The sequence below is a fragment of the Pseudoliparis swirei genome, chromosome 14, assembly GCF_029220125.1.
Source record: "Pseudoliparis swirei isolate HS2019 ecotype Mariana Trench chromosome 14, NWPU_hadal_v1, whole genome shotgun sequence".
Lineage (NCBI taxonomy): Eukaryota > Metazoa > Chordata > Actinopteri > Perciformes > Liparidae > Pseudoliparis > Pseudoliparis swirei.
In genome coordinates, this window is record NC_079401.1 from 118,683 (window position 1) to 142,060 (window position 23,378).

Consider the following 23,378-nt stretch of genomic DNA (forward strand, 5'->3'; position numbering starts at 1 on the left):
GTGAGAGTCCTCCCGTGTCCTCATGATGAAACGCTGCAGTGGGCTTTCCGCTATACACCTCTCTTTAAAACGGGTGGCAGGCTGGATATGGCCACTCTCAATAAGGCTCAATGTTGAGCTCTTATTTTGAAGGGCAACAGCAGTGACGCCACTCTCAATAAGGCTCAATGTTGAGCTCTTATTTTGAAGGGCAACAGCAGTGACGCCACTCAATAAGGCTCAATGTTGAGCTCTTATTTTGAAGTGCAACAGCCGGAACGCCACTCTCAATAAGGCTCAATGTTGAGCTCTTATTTTGAAGTGCAACAGCCGGAACGCCACTCTCAATAAGGCTCAATGTTGAGCTCTTATTTTGAAGGGCAACAGCCGGAACGCCACTCTCAATAAGGCTTAATGTTGAGCTCTTATTTTGAAGGGCAACAGCCTGAACGCCACTCACGAAGACACCAGACAAGTCGCCAATAATCTCGGTCGTCGCGCACGCGCAGCGTAACTTGTTAGCACCGTCACGTAAACATTTATGAACGACGATGTTGTATGTCTCTGTACTTTGTAAGATGTTAAGTTGTCAATAAAGCTCTTGAAATAACAGATCGTTCGCCTCGCGCTGCTCCTGAACACTGAAGTAAAGCTTTCACAAGTAGCACGTGTCGGCTGAGGTCTACGCATGCGCAGAAGCCCAGGTTCGCGATCAGGACGCGGTGCGCCAAGCGGCTGCAGCTCGGAGGAGGCTCGGCCTCTCAGCGTTGCTCTGCCGCACGCAGTGCTCTGAGGAGCGGTGAGGTAAGAGCAACTCACGGTGGAGCATGTTTAGTGGTTCTTACTGCTGCTAATGTTAGCTAGCGGGAGTTTGCTAACGGTAGCTAGCCAACGCTAGCTGACTTAGCTTGATCTTACCGTGACATGAGTTTATTGGCCATGTGTTGGCGGTCGCCTCAGGGCTCGATCACACCAAGCGCGCCTCTCAAAAGCGCAGCCGCACCAAAAACGTCTTGTCAAAAACGTGCCGGGCCAAACAGCGCGGCGCTGTGGAGCGGACCTGCGTGCGCAACCAACCGTTGATTTTGGCTTCAAGATATTTAAAAAAGAAAGGAAAGAGTTCGGCGAACACCAGCATCTACTCTGTGAGTTGTGTCTCATGACGAGGTTCAGCTCCCTTCCTGAGCACGAGTCAGTTTGAGTTCAGATTTAGAATGATAAAGATCTTGAAGCCTGAAGTGCCTCTGTAGACAGGAAGTGCCGCTCTACTGACGTTTCGGTGCTTGTAGTTGTTGTAGAATGAATGCAGCTGGCATTATGCCAGCAGTGTAACATAATAAATAGCATTTGGTTTTGTAAATAAGTCAGAGCTGCCAGCTTTTCAAAAAACCTTGGAGTGAGATTTTGTCGGGGGTGACCAAAATGTTGCCGGGCACGCAGCTACACACGTTGGTGGCTCAAAAATCAGGAAATTTGAATTAATGTGGCGTTGTCCCCATGTTGTCCCCATGTTGTACCCACGTTGTCCCCACGTTGTACCCACGTTGTCCCCATGTTGTACCCATGTTGTACCCACGTTGTACCCACGTTGTCCCCACGTTGTACCCACGTTGTACCCATGTTGTACCCATGTTGTACCCACGTTGTCCCCATGTTGTACCCATGTTGTACCCATGTTGTCCCCATGTTGTACCCACGTTGTCCCCATGTTGTACCCATGTTGTACCCATGTTGTACCCACGTTGTCCCCATGTTGTACCCATGTTGTACCCATGTTGTACCCATGTTGTACCCATGTTGTACCCATGTTGTCCCCATGTTGTCCCCACGTTGTACCCACGTTGTCCCCACGTTGTACCCATGTTGTACCCATGTTGTACCCATGTTGTACCCACGTTGTCCCCACGTTGTACCCACGTTGTCCCCATGTTGTACCCATGTTGTCCCCATGTTGTCCCCATGTTGTACCCATGTTGTCCCCATGTTGTCCCCATGTTGTCCCCATGTTGTACCCATGTTGTCCCCATGTTGTACCCACGTTGTCCCCATGTTGTCCCCATGTTGTACCCATGTTGTCCCCATGTTGTACCCATGTTGTCCCCATGTTGTCCCCATGTCCCCATGTTGTACCCATGTCCCCATGTTGTCCCCATGTTGTCCCCACGTTGTCCCCATGTTGTACCCATGTTGTCCCCACGTTGTACCCATGTTGTCCCCATGTTGTCCCCATGTTGTCCCCATGTTGTCCCCATGTTGTCCCCATGTTGTCCCCATATTGTACCCATGTTGTCCCCATGTTGTACCCATGTTGTCCCCATGTTGTACCCATGTTGTCCCCATGTTGTCCCCATGTTGTCCCCATGTTGTCCCCATGTTGTCCCCATGTTGTACCCATGTTGTCCCCATGTTGTCCCCATGTTGTCCCCATGTTGTCCCCATGTTGTACCCATGTTGTCCCCATGTTGTCCCCATGTTGTCCCCACGTTGTACCCACGTTGTACCCATGTCCCCATGTTGTCCCCATGTTGTACCCATGTTGTCCCATGTTGTACCCATGTTGTCCCCATGTTGTCCCCATGTTGTCCCCATGTTGTCCCCATGTTGTCCCCATGTTGTCCCCATGTTGTACCCATGTTGTCACCATGTTGTCCCCATGTTGTCCCCATGTTGTCCCCATGTTGTACCCATGTTGTCCCCATGTTGTCCCCATGTTGTCCCCATGTTGTCCCATGTTGTCCCCATGTTGTCCCCATGTTGTCCCCATGTTGTACCCATGTTGTCCCCATGTTGTACCCATGTTGTCCCCATGTTGTCCCCATGTTGTCCCATGTTGTACCCATGTTGTCCCCATGTTGTCCCCATGTTGTCCCCATGTTGTCCCCATGTTGTCCCCATGTTGTACCCATGTTGTCACCATGTTGTCCCCATGTTGTCCCCATGTTGTCCCCATGTTGTACCCATGTTGTCCCCATGTTGTACCCATGTTGTCCCATGTTGTACCCATGTTGTCCCCATGTTGTCCCATGTTGTCCCCATGTTGTACCCATGTTGTCCCCATGTTGTCCCCATGTTGTCCCCATGTTGTACCCATGTTGTACCCACGTTGTCCCCATGTTGTCCCCATGTTGTCCCCATGTTGTACCCACGTTGTCCCCATGTTGTCCCCATGTTGTACCCATGTTGTCCCCATGTTGTACCCATGTTGTACCCATGTTGTCCCCATGTTGTACCCATGTTGTCCCCATGTTGTACCCACGTTGTCCCCACGTTGTACCCACGTTGTCCCCACGTTGTACCCACGTTGTCCCCATGTTGTCCCCATGTTGTACCCTGCATTCTGACCTGGCAAAAGTCTTTTACGAGGCATCTTTGCTACCGTAAATAGTTAAAATGTTTTTTAATAACTCGACTCATTTACAAAAACATGCCTAATTCTATTGCACAAATGTCCTGTCTTTATGTTAAATTCTTTATAATACATCTTCCTTGTTCAAAGAGCTGTTAGGAACATTTTTGAGAGGGTCCTTTTCCTATGCCTGTAAATAAAGAGATAAATGCTCTGTGGGCCGCCTTAACAAACAATGCTCTGATGTTTTGAGCATGCAGGATACCAAGAGGTTAACAAGGTGCTCTCCTGCTGCTTGTTATGATAGCTGAGTTTACATCACCACACAAAATCACACGCACAAACACAACACATTATTTCAAGATTTAAAGTTTAAGAGAGTGAGAACTTAATTGAACCACATGTCATTAACAGGGCTCTTATGTTTTGAAGACAGGCAAGAGTGACATATCTATCCAGGATGCTTTATTTTCATTGGTTGCTGGATTAAATCTTACCCAGATACAACAGATACGTTTTTTTCTGATTGGCTGATAAGTGGCTCCTCACAGCAGAACTCCAGGGGAGCGCTTGATTCCTCCACGGTGAGGGCAGTGCGGCTCATGTTTGCGTGCTGCGGCACATTAAAACATTAAATAGCCGAGAGTTTTTTCAGCGTGAGAAATACGATATGTGGCGGGAGTGCGTGACGTAAGACCGAAATGCGTGACTGTCCCGCTCAATGCGTGACACTTGAGAGCCCTGCTTTAACACACCGTAGTCTCTGCTGGTTGTGTCTGTTTGAAAATCTTCTTCTGTTGCTGACTCCGGGACTCTTTGGGGTGAATAGGATGTCTATGCAGCGAACAGGTTTATAGATGCGCTCCTTATCTATCGTCGCGGAGTTTGAAAATTAACCAACGTGCCTCGACCCCAAATCAGAATTTATTTTGCCGTGATTTATTGGTTCTGTGGCGTGAGAAAACATGCATAGCGTGTCACACGGCAAAACCGTGAGAGTTGGTAGCTCAGAATAAGTTTTACACTTGACGACATTTAAAACTGCTGCGATACCGAGAGCCAGGAGAACGTCCCCGGAGACAGAAGGTCATGGCGCGGGATGAACAGGGTCACCTCATGACCAATAGCATCAGCAGAAGACCCGCACAGGTCTACTGCTGTGACCTGGGCGATGGGGAACATGACGGGGGGGGGGGGGGGGGAGACAGACAGGTGTGTGTGTGTGTGTGATAACTGTCCCTTCCTGTTGCAGCTGGAGGCTGATGGAGAGCTCTCGGCTCATGGTGGAGGAGGTGTTGGCTCTTTGTCTCCACAGGATCACGATGGAGGACGCCAGCATGAGCACCGAGCGGGGTGAGCCGGCCGGGCCCGACCCGAGCCCCGCATGCTGGTTCTGTGGGGATGGAGCCCGGGCCGCCGGAGGATGACGACACGGTTCCTTCTTTCAGAGACGATGCAGGTGGTGAAGAACCTGGAGGCCGTGAGGAGGCGCTGGCTGCACGCCGAGCTGGAGCTGAAGAAGTACAAGGAGCTGCTGGTGAACTCCGACGTGTCCAAAGCGGCTCTGGAGGTCAAACTGAAACACGCTCGCAACCAGCTGGACGTGGAGATGAGGAAGCGCTACAAGATGGAGGGAGACTTCCACTACCTGGTGAGTCCACGAGCGCTGAGCGCCGCCGCGGCATTAGGACGTCACGCAGAGGACGTCACGCAGAGGACGTCACGCAGAGGACGTCACGTAGAGGACGTCACGTAGAGGACGTCACGTAGAGGACGTCACGTAGAGGACGTCACGTAGAGGACGTCACGTAGAGGACGTCACGTAGAGGACGTCACGTAGAGGACGTCACGTAGAGGACGTCACGTAGAGGACGTCACGTAGAGGACGCACGAGGACGCCACGTGAGGACGCCGTAGAGGACGTCACGTAGAGGACGTCACGTAGAGGACGTCACGTAGAGGACGTCACGTAGAGGACGTCACGTAGAGGACGTCACGTAGAGGACGTCACGTGAGGACGCCACGTGAGGACGTCACGTGAGGACGTCACGTGAGGACGCCACGCAGAGGACGCCACGAGAGGACGCCACGTAGAGGCGCCACGTAGAGGACGCCACGTGAGGACGTCACGTGAGGCGCCACGTGAGGACGCCAGAGGACGTCAAGTAGAGGACGTCACGTAGAGGACGTCACGTAGAGGACGTCACGTAGAGGACGTCACGTAGAGGACGTCACGTAGAGGACGTCACGTAGAGGACGTCACGTAGAGGACGTCACGTAGAGGACGTCACGTAGAGGACGTCACGAGGACGCCAGAGGACGTCACGCAGAGGACGTCACGCAGAGGACGTCACGCAGAGGACGTCACGTAGAGGACGTCACGTAGAGGACGTCACGTAGAGGACGTCACGTAGAGGACGTCACGTAGAGGACGTCAAGTAGAGGACGTCACGTAGAGGACGTCACGTAGAGGACGTCACGTAGAGGACGTCAAGTAGAGGACGTCAAGTAGAGGACGTCACGTAGAGGACGTCACGTAGAGGACGTCACGTAGAGGACGTCACGTAGAGGACGTCACGTAGAGGACGTCACGCAGAGGACGTCACGCAGAGGACGTCACGCAGAGGACGTCACGCAGAGGACGTCACGTAGAGGACGTCACGTAGAGGACGTCACGTAGAGGACGTCACGCAGAGGACGTCACGCAGAGGACGTCACGTAGAGACCATGTGATGAACCTGTTAACCACGTTTTCTACGTTATACTCTTGTGGAAATGCCACACACCTCGTGACATGTAGCGCCCTGGTGTCTGGGGTCATGACGTCACCCGGAGGCGCACTTAGCTCCGTGAATGTCTCCGACGACGTGAAGGACTTCCGCATCCAGCGCCACGTGAGCAGCAGCAGCCAATTAGATTCATCAACAGAGGAGCAGCTCAGCGCTGATTGGCTCTCACAACGCAGCGTTCCGTCTCTCCCTCCGCTCTGGTTTCTCCTGCGCCGCTCTGCGCTTTGTTTATACTCCGTGACTTATTGAGCGCCGTAATAATCGCACGACACAACGAATCGATAATGAAATTCGTTGCCAACTATTTTAATAATCGATTTTATCGATTCGTTGTTGCAGCCCTAGTTTAGACCATCTTGTCTGTAATGCAGTGTGCGGCCTGTAGGGGGCGCTGACTCCCCCTCCTCTCTGATTGGCAGCAGAGGCAGATGCAGCTGATGTGTGACGTCCTGGTCCAGGACAGCCGGGCCAGCTGCCTGAACGCAGAGCAGAAGTCTCTGCTGGCCACCTTCCACCACCAGGGGAACGCCACCCTGCAGCGCAGCAGCAGACGGTCAGTACCCACAGGTAGGCCCCACAGGTAGACCCCACAGGTAGACCCCTCACCCCCACAGGTAGGCCCCACAGGTAGACCCCACAGGTAGACCCCTCACCCCCACAGGTAGGCCCCACAGGTAGACCCCACAGGTAGACCCCTCACCCCCACAGGTAGGCCCCTCAGCCCCACAGGTAGACCCCACAGGTAGACCCCACAGGTAGACCCCTCACCCCCACAGGTAGACCCCACACCCCCACAGGTAGACCCCACACCCCCACAGGTAGACCCCTGGCTACATGAGTGTAGAAGGTTCTCCCAGGTGATGGTCTCGGGCCTTCCAGATGTCCTTGTTGAGGAGTTGTAGACAGGACACTGAGGGGACAACTCACTGTCTACAGACACTGAGGACAACTCAGTGTCTGTAGACAGTGAGTTGTCCCCTCAGTGTCTGTAGACAGTGAGTTGTCCTCTCAGTGTCTGTAGACAGTGAGTTGTCCTCTCAGTGTCCTGTAGACAGTGAGTTGTCCCCTCAGTGTCTGTAGACAGTGAGTTGTCCCCTCAGTGTCCTGTAGACAGTGAGTTGTCCTCTCAGTGTCTGTAGATAGTGAGTTGTCCTCTCAGTGTCTGTAGACAGTGAGTTGTCCTCTCAGTGTCCTGTAGACAGTGAGTTGTCCTCTCAGTGTCCTGTAGACAGTGAGTTGTCCTCAGTGTCTGTAGACAGTGAGTTGTCCTCTCAGTGTCTGTAGACAGTGAGTTGTCCTCTCAGTGTCTGTAGACAGTGAGTTGTCCTTTCAGTGTCTGTAGACAGTGAGTTGTCCTCAGTGTCTGTAGACAGTGAGTTGTCCTCTCAGTGTCTGTAGACAGTGAGTTGTCCTCTCAGTGTCCTGTAGACAGTGAGTTGTCCTCTCAGTGTCCTGTAGACAGTGAGTTGTCCTCTCAGTGTCTGTAGACAGTGAGTTGTCCCCTCAGTGTCCTGTAGACAGTGAGTTGTCCTCTCAGTGTCCTGTAGACAGTGAGTTGTCCTCTCAGTGTCCTGTAGACAGTGAGTTGTCCTCTCAGTGTCTGTAGACAGTGAGTTGTCCCCTCAGTGTCCTGTAGACAGTGAGTTGTCCTCTCAGTGTCTGTAGACAGTGAGTTGTCCTCTCAGTGTCCTGTAGACAGTGAGTTGTCCTCTCAGTGTCTGTAGACAGTGAGTTGTCCCCTCAGTGTCCTGTAGACAGTGAGTTGTCCTCAGTGTCTGTAGACAGTGAGTTGCCCTCTCAGTGTCTGTAGACAGTGAGTTGTCCTCTCAGTGTCTGTAGACAGTGAGTTGTCCTCTCAGTGTCTGTAGACAGTGAGTTGTCCCCTCAGTGTCCTGTAGACAGTGAGTTGTCCTCTCAGTGTCTGTAGACAGTGAGTTGTCCTCTCAGTGTCTGTAGACAGTGAGTTGTCCTCTCAGTGTCCTGTAGACAGTGAGTTGTCCTCTCAGTGTCTGTAGACAGTGAGTTGTCCTCTCAGTGTCTGTAGACAGTGAGTTGTCCCCTCAGTGTCCTGTAGACAGTGAGTTGTCCCCTCAGTGTCTGTAGACAGTGAGTTGTCCTCTCAGTGTCCTGTAGACAGTGAGTTGTCCTCTCAGTGTCCTGTAGACAGTGAGTTGTCCTCTCAGTGTCTGTAGACAGTGAGTTGTCCTCTCAGTGTCCTGTAGACAGTGAGTTGTCCCCTCAGTGTCCTGTAGACAGTGAGTTGTCCCCTCAGTGTCCTGTAGACAGTGAGTTGTCCTCTTAGTGTCTGTAGACAGTGAGTTGTCCTCTCAGTGTCTGTAGACAGTGAGTTGTCCCCTCAGTGTCCTGTAGACAGTGAGTTGTCCCCTCAGTGTCTATAGACAGTGAGTTGTCCTCTCAGTGTCCTGTAGACAGTGAGTTGTCCCCTCAGTGTCCTGTAGACAGTGAGTTGTCCTCTCAGTGTCTGTAGACAGTGAGTTGTCCTCTCAGTGTCCTGTAGACAGTGAGTTGTCCTCTCAGTGTCCTGTAGACAGTGAGTTGTCCTCTCAGTGTCCTGTAGACAGTGAGTTGTCCTCTCAGTGTCTGTAGACAGTGAGTTGTCCTCTCAGTGTCTGTAGACAGTGAGTTGTCCCCTCAGTGTCCTGTAGACAGTGAGTTGTCCTCTGTGTCTGTAGACAGTGAGTTGTCCTCAGTGTCTGTAGACAGTGAGTTGTCCCCTCAGTGTCTGTAGACGGTGAGTTGTCCTCTCAGTGTCTGTAGACGGTGAGTTGTCCTCTCAGTGTCTGTAGACGGTGAGTTGTCCTCTCAGTGTCTGTAGACGGTGAGTTGTCCTCTCAGTGTCTGTAGACGGTGAGTTGTCCTCTCAGTGTCTGTAGACGGTGAGTTGTCCTCTCAGTGTCTGTAGACGGTGAGTTGTCCTCTCAGTGTCTGTAGACGGTGAGTTGTCCTCTCAGTGTCTGTAGACGGTGAGTTGTCCTCTCAGTGTCTGTAGACGGTGAGTTGTCCTCTCAGTGTCCTGTAGACGGTGAGTTGTCCTCTCAGTGTCTGTAGACGGTGAGTTGTCCTCTCAGTGTCTGTAGACGGTGAGTTGTCCTCTCAGTGTCCTGTAGACGGTGAGTTGTCCCCTCAGTGTCCTGTAGACGGTGAGTTGTCCTCTCAGTGTCTGTAGACGGTGAGTTGTCCCCTCAGTGTCTGTAGACAGTGAGTTGTCCTCTCAGTGTCCTGTAGACAGTGAGTTGTCCTCTCAGTGTCTGTAGACAGTGAGTTGTCCCCTCAGTGTCCTGTAGACAGTGAGTTGTCCTCTCAGTGTCTGTAGACAGTGAGTTGTCCTCTCAGTGTCTGTAGACAGTGAGTTGTCCTCTCAGTGTCCTGTAGACAGTGAGTTGTCCTCTCAGTGTCTGTAGACAGTGAGTTGTCCTCTCAGTGTCTGTAGACAGTGAGTTGTCCTCTCAGTGTCTGTAGACAGTGAGTTGTCCTCTCAGTGTCCTGTAGACAGTGAGTTGTCCTCTGTGTCTGTAGACAGTGAGTTGTCCTCTCAGTGTCTGTAGACAGTGAGTTGTCCTCTCAGTGTCCTGTAGACAGTGAGTTGTCCTCTCAGTGTCCTGTAGACAGTGAGTTGTCCTCTGTGTCCTGTAGACAGTGAGTTGTCCTCTGTGTCTGTAGACAGTGAGTTGTCCTCTCAGTGTCTGTAGACGGTGAGCTGAGGTTCTGAAGCTGTTCTCTGGTCCAGGTTGTGTGTGATCGACGAGTCCTCTTTCCTGTCCCACTCCGATATCAGCTACGACCGGACCGACGACGACGTGGTACGGGACCGTCTCCGTGTTGACGTCTGAGATACCGTCTGTCTGCTTTCACTTTGATTTGTTTCCTCATATTGAACTCGAGTTGAGACGCATTCCAGATTAGGGTTGGGTATCGACCGGCGCCACCCGGACCGGAACGCATGTCGGGGCTTCCTCTCGGCGCCTGAGCCGATCGCAATTGAAGAAAAACTATTCTGAACTTCTCGGTGAACTCTGAGCGGAGGCGTGCTCCGTGAGCCGGAGCCCAGCGGGTCAGGCCGGGCGCCACGGGGAGACGATGAAGAGCCGCCTGAACTCAGAGTAGCACCGGGACTAAATTAGCCATTCTAACCATGTGGAAGCTAGCTCGTAGCTAGCGCTAGCTAAGCGCTCCATGAGAACGGCTTTCACAGGGAAACTGGACGAAGAGGTTTTTAAGGTCGTCGTTTTGTGCTTGTTTTTGTTAAAGTATGGGTTCAGGCACCGTTTAGCCCCGGCATCGTAGAAACCCACCGATACCCACCCTCCTCCGGAGAGCGCCCATGAGACACTCGGGTGGCTCCAGGCTCTTGAGTCCGAACTGTGTCGTTTCAGGATCTGGACACGACGTCCTTGAAACCCCTGAGGTCTCGAGCCAGAGAGCGGAGGGTGAGTGTCCCCCCTCTTCCTCACGCTCAGCTACTCTTCGTCTGTTCTGACGTTCTCTTGGGTCTATGCAGCGGTCGTCCATGGGACTGCCCGCCGGACCTCCGGTCGGGAAGCGAGGCGGGGACGTTTGTGCAGAGCTGCTGGAGAGGAAGCCCATCGAGGTGAGCTCATGGGAACCACCTCATGGGAAGCTCTTCCACATGTCCCCACCAACACCTTCCACTTCCTCCTTCGGGGACCAGTCCACCACGGGGTCCTGAGGCATCGGGCCCCTTTGACACAAAGGAGCAGCAGCTGGTCCTCTGGGGCCCGGTCTCTGGGGCTCGGCCCTTGTAGCTTAGTCTCTGGGGCCTGGTCCTCTGGGGCCCGGTCTCTGGGGCTCGGCCCTTGTAGCTTAGTCTCTGGGGCCTGGTCCTCTGGGGCCCGGTCTCTGGGGCTCGGCCCTTGTAGCTTAGTCTCTGGGGCCTGGTCCTCTGGGGCTCGGCCCTTGTAGCTTAGTCTCTGGGGCCTGGTCCTCTGGGGCCCGGTCTCTGGGGCTCGGCCCTTGTAGCTTAGTCTCTGGGGCCTGGTCCTCTGGGGCTCGGCCCTTGTAGCTTAGTCTCTGGGGCCTGGTCCTCTGGGGCCCGGTCTCTGGGGCTCGGCCCTTGTAGCTTAGTCTCTGGGGCCTGGTCTCTGGGGCTCGGCCCTTGTAGCTTAGTCTCTGGGGCCTGGTCCTCTGGGGCCCGGTCTCTGGGGCTCGGCCCTTGTAACTTAGTCTCTGGGGCCTGGTCTCTGGGGCCTGGTCTCTGGGGCTCGGCCCTTGTAGCTTAGTCTCTGGGGCCTGGTCCTCTGGGGCCCGGTCTCTGGGGCTCGGCCCTTGTAGCTTAGTCTCTGGGGCCTGGTCCTCTGGGGCCCGGTCTCTGGGGCTCGGCCCTTGTAGCTTAGTCTCTGGGGCCCGTATTGCCACAGAACCCCCCCAACAGGAGACAGGATGAGCAAATTCCCATCACTCCTCCAACAGCGCTGCACCAGGACAGACCCCCCCATGAGTCGTGGCGGGGCCCTCCTGTGAGGACGGGGCCCCTCCTCCTGTGGGTCTCTTGTTGGAGCAGTGGGAGACTGAAGATGACTGTGCCCCTCAGGAGGTCAACACGTTGGTGAAGCAGCTGTCGATGGCCCCTGAGACTTGGATCAACGTGATGGGAATCGCACCAGAGACCCCCAAAGAGCCCGTCTGTACCCCCACCCGGGAGAGTGCCGGTCCAGTGGCAGCAGGTGAGACCCGGTGGACCTCCTGACCTCTGCATGTGGGCTTCTCTTCCTGTGCTTTACCAGAAAGACGTCCGTGTTGGTAGCCGCAGCACTCGGTGAGGCCGGTGCCATGCTGTACGTGAATAAAAGCCCACATGCTCACTGCATGACGAGACCGTCATGGTCCCAGAAGGTCCTTCACCAGCCACCATGTGTGTGTGTCGAGGTCCTGGTCCTCAGCTCCAGGCCTGTGTTTCTGTTCCAGACCAAACCTCCGTGTGGTTTCCCCGTGACGAGACGGAGGCGTCGATGGAGAGAGCGCAGAAAGCCGTCGCACACGTCCTCCTCTCCAAAACCGTACGAGCACGAGTACTTCTGCTGTCGGGCGGCGGATCTGACAGGACCCTCTGTGGGCAAACAGTGACCGCTGAAGCCTCAGGAAGCGGACCGGGTAGACCGCTCGATGTGAAGTGGCCGAGGTCACAGCTGTAAGACGCTCCTCTTCCTCTGCGCCCTCCAGGTGATCCGGCCCGAGATGTGCCTGCCGTGCGGGAAGAGGATGCGCTTTGGGAAGATGGCCGTGAAGTGCAGAAACTGCGGCGCAGTCGCTCACCCAGAGTGCAAACTGAAACTAAGTGACCGCTGCTCGTCCCCCACGGGAAGCTCGGCTCAACAGGTACGCCGGAGGGAGGAGTCCCAAGGGGGCGGGGCATGCAGGCTTCAATGAGCGAACACGCGTTAGACCAGCGCCGGTTGGGCCTCTCATAAGAAAGCTTTTATTCCATTGTCTTCAGAACTCGTTGGAGGACTTTGCCCCGGCGACGGAGCCCAAAGTGCCTCTTCTGATGGTGGAGTGCGTGGCTGAGATCGAGAGGAGGGGCCTGGAGGAGGTGAGCTGGTCCGCCGCCGCTTCTCCAGCAGGCATTGCTCAGGCGGCTTCACGAGGGGTCCTGCTGTCTGCAGAGAGGACTGTACCGGGTTCCTGGAGGGGAGCGTCTGGTGAAGGAGCTCCGGGAGCGCTTCCTCCAGGGGAAGACTCCGCCGCTCAGGAAGGTCCACGACGTCCACGTGCTGTGTGGCCTGCTGAAGGACTTCCTGAGGAGGCTGAGGGAGCCGCTCGTCCCCTTCAGCCTGCACCGCACCTTCATGCAGGCTTCAGGTTGGAACTCCTCTTTCAGAACTAGTCTGTTAGAACGAGTCTGTTAGAACGAGTCTGTTGGAACTAGTCTGTTAGAACGAGTCTGTTAGAACGAGTCTGTTAGAACGAGTCTGTTGGAACGAGTCTGTTGGAACGAGTCTGTTGGAACGAGTCTGTTGGAACGAGTCTGTTAGAACGAGTCTGTTGGAACTAGTCTGTTAGAACGAGTCTGTTGGAACGAGTCTGTTGGAACGAGTCTGTTGGAACGAGTCTGTTGGAACGAGTCTGTTGGAACGAGTCTGTTGGAACGAGTCTGTTGGAACGAGTCTGTTGGAACGAGTCTGTTGGAACGAGTCTGTTGGAACGAGTCTGTTGGGACGGGTCGTGACGGTCGGGTCGTGGCGGTCGGGTCGTGGCGGTCGGGTCCTGGCGGTCGGGTCCTGGCGGTCGGGTCCTGGCGGTCGGGTCGTGGCGGTCGGGTCCTGGCGGTCGGGTCGTGGCGGTCGGGTCCTGGCGGTCGGGTCCTGGCGGTCGGGTCGTGGCGGTCGGGTCGTGGCGGTCGGGTCGGGCGTGGTCGGCGGTCGGGTCCTGGCGGTCGGGTCGTGGCGGTCGGGTCCTGGCGGTCGGGTCCTGGCGGTCGGGTCGTGGCGGTCGGGTCCTGGCGGTCGGGTCGTGGCGGTCGGGTCCTGGCGGTCGGGTCGTGGCGGTCGGGTCGTGGCGGTCGGGTCTGGCGGTCGGGTCGTGGCGGTCGGGTCGTGGCGGTCGGGTCCTGGCGGTCGGGTCGTGGCGGTCGGGTCCTGGCGGTCGGGTCGTGGCGGTCGGGTCGTGGCGGTCGGGTCGTGGCGGTCGTGTCGTGGCGGTCGGGTCGTGGCGGTCGGGTCATGAGTGGGAGAGTCTTTCCCTGGAAGCAAAAGTATCTTAGTTGGTCCAGGGTTGATTTGCAGGTGGCGGTCAGACCTCCACTGAGATGTCAAGGAGACCTGTGGTCCAGATCGGGGACTCGAGGACCAGTTGTGTGTCATCAGCTGTGGTGGGAGAAGCCGTCTCACGTGGAACATGATCCTCTCCGTCCTGTGTTCTAGAGCTGCCTGATGAAGACCAGGGCTCGGCCGTCATGTCTCAGGCCATTGCTCAGCTGCCAAAGGTCAACAGAGACACGCTGGCATTCCTCATGCTTCACTTGCAGAAGTAAGAGCTTTTCATTTAGTTCAGAGTTCTGCGAGGTCAGCAGTACAGAAGTTTGTGGTTGTGTCACTTCATGATTCTTAAGGGTGATGAGGAGTCCTCAGTGTCAGATGGACAAAAGTAATCTGGCCCGGGTGTTTGGACCGACTATAGTGGGACATGGGATGTCTGAGCCGACTCCGACAACCATCATGAGAGACGTCCACATTCAGCCAAAGGTTTGATTCTTCCTAAACCAATGTTAGAATAAGCTTTGATTGCTTCTTTCATCTTAAAGTTATCAGCTTTCACTTCAAATGTATTTGTATATCTCAAATGACTATTTAGCCTCAGAGGGCTTTACAATGTCATCAACCTGCATCACGGTTAAAGTTCATGCAGTAATATTACTCCTGTTGCTCTCGTCTCAGGTTATCAGCCGCATGCTGTCTCTCCCTGAAGCCTACTGGAAGCGTGTCCTCACCGGCCCGACACGCGAGACGTCGGCCTCCACCAGTAAAAGCCACAGCCTGGATGATGTGCATGGTGGGTCTCTCCGTGAACACTGGTCCTATCACTGGTCTGGTTAGCTTTGTTTTCCTTGTGTTCACAGAACGTTCAGAGTTAGTAAAGCTTTCCCTCCATTAACAGGAAGAAAATAAGTTGTGGTGCAATGGAGGTGGACACATTATCTACAGCCACGCACACAGCTGAAGTCTTTGCTTTAGAGACATGGACATTTCACTGCCTGCTACTTGTTCCTGTTGGCTGTTCTCCTTTTCAAATAAAGTATCTGCAGGGTAGGGTTCGGGTTAGTTAGGGTTAGGGTTAGTTCTGCAGAGTGAGGATGGAGACATTATTGTAATGTACCCGATTTACCAGGTCGGTTGTTTGAGCCATTGACTTCACCGGAGTTAAGCAGCTTCTACAAAACTCCCAGCAGAGGTACTGTGAGGGGCAGGACTCGGTACCAGAGCAACGATCTCCCCAGAACGTAAGACCCGGTTCTACCTTCAGTTCACTACCAACAGCTGTGTGTGATGTATTAACACTTCTAGCTGCTGATGTCCATCTTCAATCTCATCACACAACTTAAAACACGAACTGGTTACCAATATGACACTTTATCATTACGCTAGGTTTTACTTACTGGAATCCTAAATGTTGTTCACTCAGCCATCATGGATTTCAGGTCTTAAGATTCTGTCTGTTCTCTTTTTCTCCAGAGGTCGAGCAGAACCAGAACCAAGGTTCTTTACTTCACCCAGTTGATCCACTGACCTGAACCACAATCGGACTATACAGTCTATACTACCCTCTGATCCTGTATGCAGTAGGTACTACCCTCTGATCCCGTATGGAGTCGAACCTACCCTGTATAGAGTCTATACTACCCTCTGATCCTGTATAGAGTCTATACTACCCTCTGATCCTGTATAGAGTCTATACTACCCTCTGACCCTGTATAGAGTCTATACTACCCTCTGATCCTGTATAGAGTCTATACTACCCTCTGATCCTGTATATAGTCTATACTACCCTCTGACCCTGTATAGAGTCTATACTACCCTCTGATCCTGTATAGAATCTATCCTACCCTCTGACCCTGTATAGAGTCTATACTACCCTCTGATCCTGTATAGAGTCTATACTACCCTCTGAACCTGGATAGAGTCTATACTACCCTCTGATCCTGTATAGAGTCTATACTACCCTCTGATCCTGTATAGAGTCTATAGTACCCTCTGATCCTGTATAGAGTCTATACTACCCTCTGATCCTGTATAGAGTCTATACTACCCTCTGATCCTGTATAGAGTCTATACTACCCTCTGATCCTGTAAAGAGTCTATACTACCCTCTGATCCTGTATAGAGTCTATACTACCCTCTGACCCTGTATAGAGTCTATACTACCCTCTGACCCTGTATAGAGTCTATACTACCCTCTGATCCTGTATAGAGTCTATACTACCCTCTGACCCTGTATAGAGTCTATACTACCCTCTGACCCTGTATAGAGTCTATACTACCCTCTGATCCTGTATAGAGTCTATACTACCCTCTGACCCTGTATAGAGTCTATACTACCCTCTGACCCTGTATAGAGTCTATACTACCCTCTGATCCTGTATAGAGTCTATACTACCCTCTGATCCTGTATAGGGTCTATACTACCCTCTGATCCTGGAGAGTCTATACTACCCTCTGAACCTGTATAGAGTCTATACTACCCTCTGATCCTGTATAGAGTCTATACTACCCTCTGATCCTGTATAGAGTCTATACTACCCTCTGAACCTGTATAGAGTCTATACTACCCTCTGATCCTGTATAGGGTCTATACTACCCTCTGATCCTGGAGAGTCTATACTACCCTCTGATCCTGTATAGAGTCTATACTACCCTCTGATCCTGTATAGAGTCTATACTACCCTCTGACCCTGTATAGAGTCTATACTACCCTCTGATCCTGTATAGAGTCTATACTACCCTCTGACCCTGTATAGAGTCTATACTACCCTCTGATCCTGTATAGAATCTATCCTACCCTCTGACCCTGTATAGAGTCTATACTACCCTCTGAACCTGGATAGAGTCTATACTACCCTCTGATCCTGTATAGAATCTATCCTACCCTCTGACCCTGTATAGAGTCTATACTACCCTCTGATCCTGTATAGAGTCTATACTACCCTCTGATCCTGTATAGAGTCTATCCTACCCTCTGATCCTGTATAGAGTCTATACTACCCTCTGATCCTGTATAGAATCTATCCTACCCTCTGACCCTGTATAGAGTCTATACTACCCTCTGATCCTGTATAGAGTCTATACTACCCTCTGATCCTGTATAGAGTCTATACTACCCTCTGATCCTGTATAGAGTCTATACTACCCTCTGAACCTGGATAGAGTCTATACTACCCTCTGAACCTGTATAGAGTCTATACTACCCTCTGATCCTGTATAGAGTCTATACTACCCTCTGAACCTGTATAGAGTCTATACTACCCTCTGATCCTGTATAGAGTCTATACTACCCTCTGAACCTGGATAGAGTCTATACTACCCTCTGAACCTGGATAGAGTCTATACTACCCTCTGATCCTGTATAGAGTCTATACTACCCTCTGAACCTGGATAGAGTCTATACTACCCTCTGAACCTGGGTACTACAGTGGGTTCTTTCCCAAAGAGACGCTCATATCAGGGGTATTTGATTACGAAGAGGGCGACGTCTGCTTGAATCCATTTAGTAAAGGAAGTTGTATCGCCGGTTGCTCCACAGGGCGTTTTTGAAGTGTCTGGTGTGATCGCGCCCTGATGCGGTAGGTACCACACGTTCAGAAAGTGTTATTAATAATGATGATCATGTGACCTGTTTTGTCATTTGTGGCTGTGCATCCTCAGCTGGGGGACTGGTTAAACTGGTTAAACTGGTCTGCCCTTACAGGTCCAGACGTCTGAACAGAAGAACCAATCACAGGACGGCTTCCTCCTGCTGCCGGCTCTTTAAACTGGACTTGGTGACGTGATTTTTCTGGGTTTTGATTTTATTAAAACACTAAACTCTGAAAAATATAAGCACCTACATGTTTTGGAAGAAACTTGAAATGCACTCAATAAAATATTTGACTTCAAATGATTGTATCATGTTTATCTGATAAACACTTGGAGGGAAACCTGAGACGTATCCATCGTAAGTTAATGTTGGTTATCAATAAGTCCTTTCAGCCTCCTCTTCTACACTTCATCCTTGTGCTCAAATGATGCCCCTCTGTATCCAGAGTCAGCATGGAGCCACATGAGCCTGGCATACTAACCAGAGGTTTTCTCTGGTCTTCATCCAGAAGCTCTCCCAACATGAGAAGCTTCATCTTCCCTGAGCCACGTGTAGTACCTCTCTCTTCAGGGCCGTGCACCCGGAGAGGCTTCCATCTCAGAGCTTTGAGACCCGGTCCAGAGGACCACATCCACCCAGAGAGACCTCCATCTCAGAGCTTTGAGACCCGGTCCAGAGGACCACATCCACCCAGAGACCTCCATCTCAGAGCTTTGAGACCCGGTCCAGAGGACCACATCCACCCAGAGAGACCTCCATCTAAGAGCTTTGAGACCCGGTCCAGAGGACCACATCCACCCAGAGAGACCTCCATCTAAGAGCTTTGAGACCCGGTCCAGAGGACCACATCCACCCAGAGAGACCTCCATCTAAGAGCTTGGAGGCGAATGTTCGTCAGACAGCCCTGATGTCCACACACAGAAGAAGGCATTACTGCTTTTATAGTTATTGAGGAAACAAATTTAATATTGTGAAGCTTGAATCCAGTTTAGTTTGTGGAGACTACATTCCCCATGAGCGCTGCTCTGTCTGGGAGGAGTGGGGGGGGGGGGGGTTGGGAAAGAATGTGTGGAATTCATTTCCTGTTCTGCAACTCAGAGTCGGAGTCATGGCCGAGTGTGAACACTAAGACCTGCACACCATGAAGGAGCGCTGACCCGTCTGCAGCAGGAGGAGCAGGACCTCCACCCAGAGGAGGAGCAGGAGGAGGTCCAAGATGGCCGAGCCCCTGCTGAAGAGAACCTTCTCTAGACTGAGAGGAAAAGAGCGATCCAGAAGGAAGACCGGAATGAGCGGTGAGGAATTCTGATGTATACATCTAGTACTACGACGAGTACTACTGTTAGTACTACTTCTACTGCTGCTGCTACTACTGCTACTGTTACTGCTGCTGCTACTACTGCTACTACTACTACTGCTACTGTTACTACTGCTACTACTGCTGCTACCACCGCTGCTACCACTACACCACTGCTGCCACCACCACTGCCGCCGCTACCGCTGCCACCACCACTGCTGCCACTGCCACTGCCACTGCTGCCACTGCTGCTGCCACCGCTGCTGCCACCACTGCCGCCGCTGCCACCACTGCCGCCACCACCGCCGCCACCGCCACCACTGCCACCACCGCCACCACCGCCACCGCTGCCACCACCACCGCCGCCGCCACCACTGCCATCACCACCGCCACCGCCACACCACCGCTGCCGCCACCACCTGCTGCCACCGCCGCTGCCACCGCCACTGCCACTGCTACCGCCACCGCCGCCTGCCACCACCACCGCTGCCACTGCTGCCACCACCACCACTGCTGCCACCACCACTGCCACCGCCACTGCTGCCACCACCGCTGCCGCCACCACCACCGCCGCCACCACCACCGCCACCGCCGCCACCACCGCCGCTGCCACCACCACTGCTGCCACCACCGCTACACCACCGCCACCACCGCCACCGTTACCACCGCTGGCCACCACCACTGCCGCCACCACCGCCGCCACCACCCACCTGCCGCTGCCACCACCGCCACCGCCACCACCGCCACCACACTGCTGCCACCACCGCCACCGCCACCACCGCTGCCACCACCACCGCTGCCCACCGCCTGCCACCGCTGCCACCACCACCGCCACCACCGCTGCCACCGCCACCACTACCACCGCTGCCGCTGCCACCGCCGCCACCACCACCACTGCCGCCACCACTGCCACCGCTGCCACCACCGGCCACCACACTGCCGCTGCCACCACCACCACCGCCGCTGCCACCACCGCCGCCGCTGCCACCACCGCCGCCGCCACCACCGCTACCACCACCGCTGCCACCACCGCCACCACCACCACCACCGCCGCCACCACTGCCGCCACCACTGCTACCGCCACCACCGCCGCCACACCACCGCTGCCACCACCACCACCGCCGCCACCACTGCCACCACCGCCGCCACCACCGCCGCCGCTGCCACCAGCCGCTGCCACCACCACCGCTGCCGCTGCCACCATACCGCCACCGCTGCCGCTGCCACCGCCACCGCTACCACCGTCACCACTGCTGCCACCATTTGCCGCCACCGCTGCTGCTGCTGCCGCCGCCGCCGCTGCCACCGCCGCTGCTGCCGCGCCACCACCGCACACTGCCACCGCCGCCACCACTGCCACCACCACCGCCGCTGCCACCATCACCACTACCACCACTGCCGCTGCTGCCACTGCTGCCGCCGCTGCCACACCGCCACTGCCGCCACTGCCACCACCACCACTACCTCACCGCCACTGCCACCACTGCCACCGCTGCCACCACTGCCGCCACTGCCACCACTGCCACCACCACTAATGCCGCCGCACCACTACCACTCCCCACCGCCCTGCCACCACCACTACCACCGCCTACCACCACCGCCGCCGCCACCACCACTACCACTGCTCACTGCCACTACTGCTACTGCTACTACTATAGTTGTGTGTGTAACTTTAAACCTGAACCAGGCCTAACTATAGACCTGAACCAGGCCTAACTATAGGCCTGAACCCGGACTAACTATAGACCTGAACCAGGCCTAACTATAGACCTGAACCAGGACTAACTATAGACCTGAACCAGGCCTAACTATAGACCTGAACCAGGACTAACTATAGACCTGAACCAGGCTCAACTATAGACCTGAACCAGGACTAACTCTAGACCTGAACCAGGCCCAACTATAGACCTGAACCAGGCCTAACTATAGACCTGAACCAGTCCTAACTATAGACCTGAACCAGGCCTAACTATAGACCTGAACCAGTCCTAACTATAGACCTGAACCAGGACTAACTATAGACCTGAACCAGGCCTAACTATAGACCTGAACCAGGCCTAACTATAGACCTGAACCAGGCCCAACTATAGACCTGAACCAGGACTAACTATAGACCTGAACCAGGCCTAACTATAGACCTGAACCAGGACTAACTCTAGACCTGAACCAGGACTAACTCTAGACCTGAACCAGGACTAACTATAGACCTGAACCAGGACTAACTATAGACCTGAACCAGGCTCAACTATAGACCTGAACCAGGACTAAATCTAGACCTGAACCAGGCCTAACTATAGACCTGAACCAGTCCTAACTATAGACCTGAACCAGGCCTAACTATAGACCTGAACCAGGCCTAACTATAGACCTGAACCAGGCTCAACTATAGACCTGAACCAGGACTAACTCTAGACCTGAACCAGGCCCAACTATAGACCTGAACCAGGCCTAACTATAGACCTGAACCAGGCCTAACTATAGACCTGAACCAGGCCTAACTATAGACCTGAACCAGGACTAACTATAGACCTGAACCAGGACTAACTATAGACCTGAACCAGGCCCAACTATAGACCTGAACCAGGCCTAACTATAGACCTGAACCAGGCCTAACTATAGACCTGAACCAGGACTAACTATAGACCTGAACCAGCTCTAACTATAGACCTGAACCAGGTCTAACTATAGACCTGAACCAGTCCTAACTATAGACCTGAACCAGGCCTAACTATAGACCTGAACCAGGCCTAACTATAGACCTGAACCAGGCCTAACTGTAGACCTGAACCAGGCCTATAGACCTGAACCAGCTCTAACTATAGACCTGAACCAGGACTAACCATAGACCTGAACCAGGACTAACTATAGACCTGAACCAGTCCCAACTATAGACCTGAACCAGGCCTAACTATAGACCTGAACCAGGCCTAACTATAGACCTGAACCAGGCTAACTATAGACCTGAACCAGGACTAACTATAGACCTGAACCAGGACTAACTATAGACCTGAACCAGGCCTAACTATAGACCTGAACCAGGCCTAACTATAGACCTGAACCAGGCTTAACTATAGACCTGAACCAGGCCTAACTATAGACCTGAACCAGGACTAACTATAGACCTGAACCAGGACTAACTATAGACCTGAACCAGGACTAACTATAGACCTGAACCAGCTCTAACTATAGACCTGAACCAGGACTAACTATAGACCTGAACCAGCTCTAACTATAGACCTGAACCAGTCCTAACTATAGACCTGAACCAGGCCTAACTATAGACCTGAACCAGGACTAACTATAGACCTGAACCAGGCCTAACTATAGACCTGAACCAGGACTAACTATAGACCTGAACCAGGCCTAACTATAGACCTGAACCAGGACTAACTATAGACCTGAACCAGGCCTAACTATAGACCTGAACCAGGACTAACTATAGACCTGAACCAGTCTAACTATAGACCTGAACCAGGACTAACTATAGACCTGAACCAGTCCCAACTATAGACCTGAACCAGGCCTAACTATAGACCTGAACCAGGCCTAACTATAGACCTGAACCAGGCCTAACTATAGACCTGAACCAGGCCTAACTATAGACCTGAACCAGGCTCAACTATAGACCTGAACCAGGACTAACTATAGACCTGAACCAGGACTAACTATAGACCTGAACCAGGCCTAACTATAGACCTGAACCAGGCCTAACTATAGACCTGAACCAGGCTCAACTATAGACCTGAACCAGGACTAACTCTAGACCTGAACCAGGACTAACTATAGACCTGAACCAGGCCCAACTATAGACCTGAACCAGGACTAACTATAGACCTGAACCAGGACTAACTATAGACCTGAACCAGGCTAACTATAGACCTGAACCAGGCTCAACTATAGACCTGAACCAGGCCTAACTATAGACCTGAACCAGGCCTAACTATAGACCTGAACCAGTCCCAACTATAGACCTGAACCAGGCCTAACTATAGACCTGAACCAGACCTAACTATAGACCTGAACCAGGCTCAACTATAGACCTGAACCAGGACCAACTATAGACCTGAACCAGGCCTAACTATAGACCTGAACCAGGACTAACTATAGACCTGAACCAGGCCTAACTATAGACCTGAACCAGGCCTAACTATAGACCTGAACCAGTCCTATAGACCTGAACCAGCTCTAACTATAGACCTGAACCAGGTCTAACGATAGACCTGAACCAGGACTAACCATAGACCTGAACCAGGCCCAACTATAGACCTGAACCAGGCCAACTATAGACCTGAACCAGGATTAACTATAGACCTGAACCAGGACTAACTATAGACCTGAACCAGTCTAACTATAGACCTGAACCAGGACTAACTATAGACCTGAACCAGGCCTAACTATAGACCTGAACCAGGACTAACTATAGACCTGAACCAGGACTAACTCTAGACCTGAACCAGGACTACCTCTAGACCTGAACCAGGCTTAACTATAGACCTGAACCAGGCCTAACTATAGACCTGAACCAGGCCTAACTGTAGACCTGAACCAGTCTAACTATAGACCTGAACCAGTCCTAACTATAGACCTGAACCAGGCTTAACTATAGACCTGAACCAGGCCTAACTATAGACCTGAACCAGTC

General features: G+C 53.2%; 2 protein-coding genes across 12 annotated transcripts in view; both read left to right on the forward strand.

Moving 5' to 3' along the window:
• Window positions 1-570: 570 nt before the first annotated feature.
• si:ch1073-416j23.1 (rac GTPase-activating protein 1) lies at window positions 571-17,739 on the forward strand. 11 transcript variants are annotated; one of them, XM_056431503.1, is made up of 19 exons: window positions 576-783; window positions 4,578-4,678; window positions 4,774-4,976; window positions 6,534-6,667; window positions 9,863-9,935; window positions 10,509-10,562; window positions 10,634-10,723; window positions 11,684-11,816; window positions 12,058-12,149; window positions 12,313-12,468; window positions 12,587-12,682; window positions 12,756-12,951; window positions 14,013-14,118; window positions 14,201-14,333; window positions 14,526-14,640; window positions 14,977-15,088; window positions 15,321-15,431; window positions 17,386-17,425; window positions 17,551-17,739. In XM_056431503.1, the coding sequence occupies exons 2-17, from the start codon at window positions 4,588-4,590 to the stop codon at window positions 15,364-15,366; spliced, it is 1,830 nt and encodes a 609-aa protein (XP_056287478.1). In that variant the 5' UTR covers window positions 576-783; window positions 4,578-4,587; the 3' UTR covers window positions 15,367-15,431; window positions 17,386-17,425; window positions 17,551-17,739. The 11 variants fall into 11 exon arrangements, with proteins under 11 accessions (XP_056287486.1, XP_056287478.1, XP_056287477.1 ...); XM_056431502.1 differs by having other exon boundaries at window positions 15,321-15,427; window positions 17,354-17,425; XM_056431500.1 differs by having other exon boundaries at window positions 15,321-15,427.
• Window positions 17,740-18,544: 805 nt separating this feature from the next.
• LOC130204767 (rho GTPase-activating protein SYDE1) overlaps window positions 18,545-23,378 on the forward strand; it is a 65,259-nt gene continuing 60,425 nt past the window's right edge. The window contains 1 exon segment of the mRNA XM_056431737.1: window positions 18,545-18,734. Within this exon segment, the coding sequence (XP_056287712.1) occupies window positions 18,656-18,734 (79 nt within the window). The 5' untranslated portion in view covers window positions 18,545-18,655.

What these genes read in the sequence shown, in the direction of transcription:
- si:ch1073-416j23.1 (XM_056431503.1), top strand. Translation starts at nt 4,588, where the DNA reads ATGGAGAGCTCTCGGCTCATGGTGGAGGAGGTGTTGGCTCTTTGTCTC. An exon ending in ACCGGACCGACGACGACGTG is followed by an intron (nt 9,936 to 10,508) that starts GTACGGGACCGT and finishes GTGTCGTTTCAG; the next exon opens with GATCTGGACACGACGTCCTT. An exon ending in TGGAGAGGAAGCCCATCGAG is followed by an intron (nt 10,724 to 11,683) that starts GTGAGCTCATGG and finishes TGTGCCCCTCAG; the next exon opens with GAGGTCAACACGTTGGTGAA.